Source organism: Gigantopelta aegis, chromosome 8 (genome assembly GCF_016097555.1).
Source record: "Gigantopelta aegis isolate Gae_Host chromosome 8, Gae_host_genome, whole genome shotgun sequence".
In the NCBI taxonomy this organism is placed as follows: Eukaryota; Metazoa; Mollusca; class Gastropoda; order Neomphalida; family Peltospiridae; genus Gigantopelta; species Gigantopelta aegis.
In genome coordinates this window covers 23,321,401-23,330,123 of record NC_054706.1, presented here as the reverse complement: position 1 = coordinate 23,330,123, position 8,723 = coordinate 23,321,401, and the positions used below count along the sequence as shown (strand labels likewise).

The window sequence follows — 8,723 nt, the reverse complement described above, 5'->3', positions numbered from 1 at the left end:
TGCGTGAAGCCTTCGTGGCATATATGCACGATAAAATATTAACCGACCCGATCTGCGGGCGACTAGGATAACATCATCAACAACTTGCCTACGGATCTCGGTACTGGTTTGCTTGTGATTTCCACTGAAATAAAAATCGATCGATTAGCCATTAAGATTGTCAACAATATCGAACTCATATATTCGTGAAAAAGCAATATGACCAAGGGCGACAACAAAGTGTATAGAAGAAGACAGCGATTCGACTTGGGCAAGAATATAGCAGAGTGGTAGAGAGCTCGTCCGAGGTGCGATATGTCCCAGGATCGATCGCCTTCGATGGACTGGGGTTTCCCCTCCCCATCCCAAACAGTGTCCCACGACTGGAAACTCAAATGCCGTAGTATGTACGATCTTGTCTGTGGTAAAGTTAGACGGACGTATTCCGTTGTCAAGCGCTGTTTTTTATTTATTTATTTATTTAATTATTATTTTTATTATTATTATTATTATTATTTATTTTTTACACATGTGTGTGCCCTCACGTTTTGGCATCTTCCTACGCCCATATATGGCATCCAATGAGAGATTAATACATTAATAAATTAATTTGCTATAGTGGCGTCCTTAAAGGAAACAAACTTCTTTATTGTAAAGTGCATACAACATTCTTTGCCGCTTTAGTCCAGCAGCCAGTGCGGGGTACCTTGCAAAAATACCCCCAAAGCAGGTTATTGTTGATTTTGGTAGGGGAAGTAGTGTAGAATCTGAATGATGCCCAGCAGGCATCTTTGAGCATTTTGAGTTTTTCAAGATGGCGTCCAAGATGGCGCCCGCCGTAACCCGAAAGACTAAAACATGCGTATGGTCACACAAGTTTAAGTTGGATTTTCTATTGTAATACATCTTATTCAATGTTTTTATAGTAAATAAATCCACCTAGAGAGGTTATAGAACAATTGGAGTCCACTTAGTGCCCCAAATGATAGATATTGGCAAAAGTATGTCCAAAATTGCCACAACAGTGAAGCGCAAAATAAACAAACGTATATGCATTGGCCAATTTGCGCTCTATTGTGTATAGTTTATTGCAATAGCTGTTTTTCAAAGTTCTTATGGAGGATAAACTATCTAGCGGGAATTTATCAAAATCCAGCTTAAATGTATGACCTTAATCATGTATGATATTTAGTATAATTTTCATCATAATAATTTTACCAGCTTAGTATATTTATGACAACATTATCAACAACAACAACATTGTGCTATGATTTAGACATCTCCTGACGGTTCGCAGAATAATGCCCGACCCCTCCTTCAATTATCCCATTATCATCTACCATACAATTAACCTTGTCATTTAATCAGCGTTCATTATATTCCTCATATTATCATGTACAGTTCTGATTTCTATTCATCATCACCATCTTCATTTTCCGCTTCGTCACCGTCTGCTGGGGTATTATTGTTTATCGGATTTTCACAGTTTGCTGTAGGAATGAGGAATGCCATGAACACTTTCAGCTAGAACATGGCTTATTGGTGCTACATGTGCAACATAGACTTAAGACCGGAGCTGGTGCAGGCATGTCGCAGCGGGCAATGCAACAGGCAAGAGTCTTAGTGGCATGGTCAGCCAGCCACCCATAGTCCGCGGCATCTAGTACAGGTGGATTTGATTCTAATGCAGCCCTCCATGCATGCCTGGTGATGTGTCAGTCTCATATGGAGCCCACAGGCTTTCGAAGTAGGTAGAAGAGATGGCAGCTTGAAATATATGGCCTTGCTGCTTCCCGTCTTAGACTGCCAGATATTGAACTGTATTTAAGACATGGTTCCGGATATTGAACTGTATTTAAGACATGGTTCCGCTGCACTTACTTCCATAGCAGGCTGCAATGAACTCAGTAGCTCCACTTACTATGGTCTCGGTATCTATCTGTCAGTACCCATTGGCGGTGGCACATGGCCGTTTTGGAGTGCCTTTAATGCCTTTACTTTCCCCGACACCACTGATTGAGCTAACGGTGTCGCAGCTAGTCAATGCATGTAAGGGCAGTACCTGTGGCACGATTTCCTCATGCTTCCTTTCTGTGGTACCAATATTAGCCACATTCCTAGTCTTAGAACTTGTTGGCACCATAAGCAAATCACTGGTAATGATCAGTGTTTTGTAGTAATGTACCAAAACCTCATTTAATGACGCCACTGGAGCTCATCTCGTCTGCTATTGAAATGTGAAACATTTGGTAACTTGGTAAATTGTCTTTAGGAAACTCGCCAATTTTCCCCTTGTAGCAAGATATCTTTATATCCACCTTCCCACGGCTTTATATGCATTGGCTGGAACGAGAAATAGCCCAAAGGGCCCACAGACCGATTTCAGACAGACCGCGCATCAAGCAAGTGCTTTACCACCCGAGCAATATCCCGCCCCGTTGCTACAATTTAGCATATTGTTGAACCAAGGATTTCAGTTTTCGTAACCCAATTTAAAGTACAAATTACAAATGCCATTTTTATTTGTATTATTTTGTATTATGAAGAAAAGATCTCTTCACCATCACATTCGATACGTGACGGTGCGAGGTGATGACGTCATCGGGTCTTGAAGAATCTGCATCATACTTCATGGCTTCCAGAACTAGAAAATTAAAAGTTTAAACTACAGAGCACAGACATCGGCGGTTTGTCAAATATTTGATTTCTGACGGAGTCTTGGAGGAAACTACCTTTTGTTTTTCCTTAGCAAGGGATCTTTTATGCCACCTAAATGATTTTTAAAAAATATGAACTGGGAGTTTTGACTCGTTAAATACTGTGTTCGACATGGCAACATTGGACCAAATTCTCCCAAATCTTTCTAGTAATCGATTTCAGATTTAACCACCTAGGCGCGAGAGGTTGTTTTTTTTTTTTTTTTTTTTTTTTTTTTGGGGGGGGGGGGGGGGGGGGGGTTAAGGAAATTATTTTCTCTATTCATTTTCTGGGGGAGCACGACTTGACCCCCATAAACTTCGACAACCACAGTCTAGACCCTCTCCCCTTGCTAGAATTCCTGTTTACGCACCTGCAACGTTTAGTTTTCCCTATACCAGGTGTCATTGGCCCACAGTTTCAGATACAGGTAAAGCATTTTAAGCCAACAAATAAGTACGCCCGAAACCCCGGTCCATGTTACAGCCCGGACCTACCATTTTAAAATATCACTTTAGTACAAGTTATCTAGCCTATGAGGTGCCTACGGAATAATAGTTAATATTTGTTCAAGTTTACATTTACGCACGATTCATGACCCAATACCGTTACCAGTTATAAATCGAAATTTTGTACATTACTTACATTTCTCTTTGTAGTCAAAATCAGAATTGTTGTAATTCATCGAGGTCCAATTTGCCATCACCTGCAATATATTTTAACACTGATGTATACCAACAAAAAATGTATAACCTTTGGACGATTTTGAACAGGGTGGGGGGTGGGTGGGGGGTGGGAGGGGGGTGAATGGACTAAAAAATGTGGGGGGAGATTCCAACTGATCTGCTCAAAATTTTTACAATTTTAAATTACGGTGACTTTCATACCACTTCTTAATAGACAAAATGCATCGGTTAGGTTAAAAAGATAAAATACGAGATATATATCTAATAGGGCAACGACCCCTGTATTCGACCACTTAAGAATTATAACATGTTCATTTTATTGGCATTTGCTAATATTTGTTTTTCTTCGTAAATACTTACTGGCAATGCTATTCATCGATTAGACCCAAGTTTTGTTCCTGCGGTATACGCCGTCTAGGGTAGGTTTGAGTGCCGCAAAGAACACTATGCGACCAGTTAACCCAGTATTCGATCACTTTCTAATTAATTAATAAAACTAAACTTTAAAGTTTATTTCATAGCAAATGCAGCACATATCAAACAACTAAATCCAAAACTTGATTTTAACACATTCATGCATTTACGCACTCACGCACGCACACACGCACGCACGCACATTATAATATTATACACATCCACACACGCACAATTAATTTCTGGTGAACAGTCTCTTTGGTCCTATCACAATTTACAAATAATGTTATTAGACAGAAATTTTATTTTTTTAAATTGTGCAAGTCCTGACAAACAGCACCAAAAGACAAACGTAGTAAATTTGTGGTTCTTGGGAGTTTATTTTGGGAATGTATTCTCAAGCTTTTCTATTGGTCGAATACTAGGGCAACCCTCTATCATACGTCATTTGATCACGTTGTCACGTGATCAAAATGATTGAGGTCACATTGCATTGCTAGCTCCATTTAATTATAAAAAAAACAATAAGACATTTTCAAAGATTTCAAATGGATTAAAAGTATTGCAAAATGTTCACGGGATGTTGGATGGTGTAATAGCATGCTATAAAAATGGCCGACGTTCATATTGATCACTATTGCCGATGAATATATACTTACGTTCATTCACATGGGTTATCGTCTGCTATTGCGTTTCCGGAAGAAAAGAATGTTCACCCTGTTCCGTATGTTTCAAAATACGTTTGGAAAATCTATATTCTATTCAGTTTAAACGAGCATGGTAATTAAATACACTGGTCGAATACTGGGTACTGGTCGAATACTGGGGTCACTGCACTACCCATTTACACAGATGTTCTAACCATTCCTCCATGAAAAACAAAATTTAATTAAAATATTGGTTGACTTGGCTTTTCTGGGTAGGTTTCTTAATTTAAGATTAAAAAACAATGAATATCTGAGCAGGGATCCTAGTTTTTAAATACTAATCAGTTTAAATACTAATCAGTTTTATTTTCTCAAGTGATTTAATATTGTAATTAAATTTTCAAGACACTACTGGATTTAATACCATTATCAGAGCTTTTATATGTAAATGTAGGGACATTCACAATATTTAGGTTATGTACCATCTGCAAATATTGTACATGATCTAGTTTATTACCATTTGTATCTGCCTTGTGGAATCTGGCGAGTAGAACTGGGTTGGTTACTTTCAGGCCGGTCACGTGAGCGATCTCGTACAGTTCAAAAAACCCATCTCCGTTCACATCCAGATCATGCAGAACTGTTGGCAATTCGGAATCCTGAAAGATTTATATTAGTAAATTTACCCATCCAGCGTTTACAGTAAATTGCATCTAATTTCCAAATGTTGTAAATTACAATAGTTTTAGTGAATTTACAATCTACCTCTACTGGATCTACTGCATCATTCGGCACGTCGAGTCTCCTCTTTGATGTATACCACCAACCCTTCACGGTCGGGATCGTTAACCAGCCATCCGCATGCTCGGGGACGAAGGTGAAGGCGAGCAGTACCACCATGAAATAAGCAGTCTTCATTCTAGACGATTCTGCGAAAACAAATTACCATTCAGTTAAGAACGATTCAATTTTAATTCAATTTATGGCATATTACCAAACAAGCTGGTGTCAGCAAACGGATAAAGATAAAAAAACAAAAACGACATCAATAATAAAAATTTGTATTATACATGTAGGAATGAAGTATACTGAACAAAAAAAGAAACTTTCGATCTGTACATATAGTATTTATTGTGTTAAAGAATTCATTGTGTAATGAAATTATATAGGTAGTATTAGCCTTGAGCTGTATTATCAGGATTCATGAATTTTATCGATTATTTTTGCACTGTTAATCGTCGACAACGTGAAATTCAATTTACACGTGCATGCATGGTTCGACATATCCCGTGTAGTATTCGGTCAATTTGTTTTACTTGTCTTACTGATATTGTTGTCAAGTGAACGAAAACGCTTCAAAATATGTAAAAACAAAACAAAAAACGTTTTTAACATTGTAGCATTTTTAGTATGCCAAGAATACCCAATAATTTACGCGAACGGGCGATTGGCATGCTCGATGCTGGCATGTCGACAGAAGACGTTGCAAGGCATGTTGGGAGTTCTAGTCGAGCGATACGAAATCTTCGCGTAAGATTTTGAACGACAGGAAGCACCAACGATTTGCCACGTCGTGGACGTCCGCGTGTTACAACGCGTGGTCAAGACCGCTATATCATGAACACGCATTTGCGCAATCGATTCCAAACTGCCACTGCTACTGCTGCTAACACACCTGGGCTTCATAATAACCGAATCAGTGGGCAAACTGTTCGTAATCGTCTGCGGCAGAACGGTTTACATGCACGACGTCCTTACGTCGGATGCGTTTTAACGCAACGTCATCGTCTAAATCGTCTTAATTGGGCACGTGTTCACACTCGTTGGATACGGCGACGTTGGAATACCGTTCTTTTTTTGGATGAATCCAGATTTTCTTTACAACGTGGTGATGGCAGGGTGCGCGTCTACCGTAGGAGAAATGAACGCTATACTGACTGTTGTGTTCTTGAACGAGATCGTTTCGGGGGGGGGGGGGGGGGGGGGTCTGTCATGCAGCCATTGCCCATGGTTATCGTTCACCACTAGTCGTCATTGATGGCAAGTTAAATGCTCAACGTTACCGCGATGACATTCTCGCTCATCACGTCTTTCCTCTGTTCCATAACAACGCCAACATCTCTCGATTTTTCAGCATGATAATGCCACCTCTCATACAGCTAGAGACACTGTAAATTGTCTTAGGACAAATAACATTGATTTCATTGATGACTGGCCTGCTAAATGTCCTGATCTCAACCCCATCGAGCATGTCTGGGATAGTCTGGACAGACGATTGAGGCGTCGTCCCAACCCACCCGCTAACGTCAACGAACTTCGTCAAGCGCTCATTCAGGAATGGAACAATATTCCACAGGCAGAAATCAACACTTTAGTCAATTCTATGCGCCTGCGATGCACTACAGTGGTCAGTTCAAGAGGTGGTCATACCCGTTATTAAGTGGGTGGGGTTTTTTTTTTAACCCCTACCACACTTGGTCATAATTTCTACCAGTTTCTGTTAACCTATGGCCATGATTTTTGCACCAAACGATGCATCATGGAACACTCTTTAAACGCATATATAACAATTATCCCCCCGGTTTGTTTTCATCAAGTTATGTTCAAGCAAAGTTAGCAGAAGTTTCTTATTTTGTTCAGTATATATATATTTCAACAGAGTTTGTTTCAACTTACGTGTAACACTGTTGGTATAAAGAGCCTTGGTAGTCCCATATTTTAAAAGCCAAAATTGATCCACATCCCATTTTTATATAAAATGACCAGTTTAAATTAGATGAGCTATAATAATACGATTCCAAGTACGCCTTATGTACTATTGACGAACAATCATGTGTTCCCAATCTATCCCGGGTATTTTGCTGCAAGGGGCAAGAATGTAATAAGAAGTGGGTACTGGCCAAGTTCACCGCGTATAGCATCATGGGCGCTTCTTGGTTAACACCAAGTAGGTATTTATAGAATTTTATTTGAACACTTTCGAATGGAGTATTGTCACACTTTTGAAACCCCCAACGGTCTACTCTTGGGATAAAGGCTACAAACCTCACAGCAACATTAAAATGGGACAAAATAAGCACCGATATAACGATGAACGTTTTATGATTATGTAGAATTTCTCGTATCGTTTAGCGACCTTCAATAAACATGCAACGTTTTTTTAATGTACGAATTTGGTTGACAGTCGTGGTGAAAATTAAAAAACAAAAAACACTACATCAACCCTGCCTCTGCGAGAGCAGCGTTTCATCGTGGTGTAGAGCAGCGTTGTCACGAGTTTCCCCCGAGTGGCGATTACAGCACATTTTAGTGTTGAAAATCTTTTAAAATTTAAGTATATTAAACGTTTTAAAAATACGAAAACTTTTGGGTTCATAATTCGCTGCAATATTTCTGTTTACGCAGCTCCAAACAGTTTTCATGGCCCGACCATAGCGTTCATTTTGTCGTCTTTATATTTAGTAAATATTTCTAAGCAGTCTACACTTAATTTTGGAATTTAAATTCATGTCAATCATGTACCTTTGACACTGTAGTCAATTTGTGTGTGCGTGTGCCGGAGTGGTCATTAATCATCAATTCAATTATGTATTCACGCATATATTTATTAAATGAAGGATTCCATCAGACAATTTACTCCACTCCATCACACAAAAAATAAATATATTTTTTAATAAAACAACCAAAACAAATTTAAGATAGGAGAGGAGAGGAGAGGAGAGGAGAGGAGGAAAAGTTGGAGAGGGGTGTGGGGGGAGAAGCTTACTTTGACAAGACGTAACATCAACACACGCACAAGATCAAATGACCACGATGGGCGAGCTTCAGTTATTTATCCCTGCAAACTAGTCACGTGACCAAACGTACCTCGTTTTGCACGTTAACTCTTTACTGACACTTTTGCACATGCATTCTGTTTTCATCACAAAAAGAAAAAAGCAAGACATATTTTTATTTATTATTTTAATCACGATTAGGCCAAACAGAATAATATGTGTGGTTCTGATTACATTAAAGTTTGCTTTGTTTAACGACACCACTAGAGCGCATTGATTTATTAATTATTGGCTATTGGATGTCAAACATTTGGTAATTTTGACATATTGTCTTAGAGAGGAAACTCGCTACATTTTTCCATTAGTAGCAAGGGATCCTATATATGCATACTTCCACAGACATACCACGGTCTTTGATATACCAGTCGTGGTGCACTGGTTGGAACAAAAGAAAGAAAGACATGTTTTATTTAACGACGCACTCAACACATTTTATTTACGGTTATATGGCGTCGGACATATTG

At 39.0% G+C, this 8,723-nt stretch overlaps 1 protein-coding gene across 1 annotated transcript; it reads right to left on the bottom strand.

The window, feature by feature from the left end:
• Nucleotides 1-2,495: 2,495 nt before the first annotated feature.
• Nucleotides 2,496-8,314, bottom strand: LOC121378214 (calmodulin-like protein 5). The gene is made up of 5 exons (XM_041506291.1): nucleotides 8,190-8,314; nucleotides 5,189-5,352; nucleotides 4,941-5,082; nucleotides 3,322-3,382; nucleotides 2,496-2,623 (listed from the first exon to the last, which is right to left on the bottom strand). The coding sequence occupies exons 2-4, from the start codon at nucleotides 5,339-5,341 to the stop codon at nucleotides 3,342-3,344; spliced, it is 336 nt and encodes a 111-aa protein (XP_041362225.1). The 5' UTR covers nucleotides 5,342-5,352; nucleotides 8,190-8,314; the 3' UTR covers nucleotides 2,496-2,623; nucleotides 3,322-3,341.
• Nucleotides 8,315-8,723: the final 409 nt, after the last annotated feature.

Excerpts from the sequence above, each read along its gene's own strand:
- LOC121378214 (XM_041506291.1), bottom strand. The coding sequence starts at position 5,341 with ATGAAGACTGCTTATTTCATGGTGGTACTGCTCGCCTTCACCTTCGTC. Across the intron at positions 5,083-5,188 it reads ATGCAGTAGATCCAGTAGAG|GATTCCGAATTGCCAACAGT; the intron begins GTAGATTGTAAA and ends TAAATCTTTCAG. Across the intron at positions 3,383-4,940 it reads CCACAAGGCAGATACAAATG|GTGATGGCAAATTGGACCTC; the intron begins GTAATAAACTAG and ends AATATATTGCAG.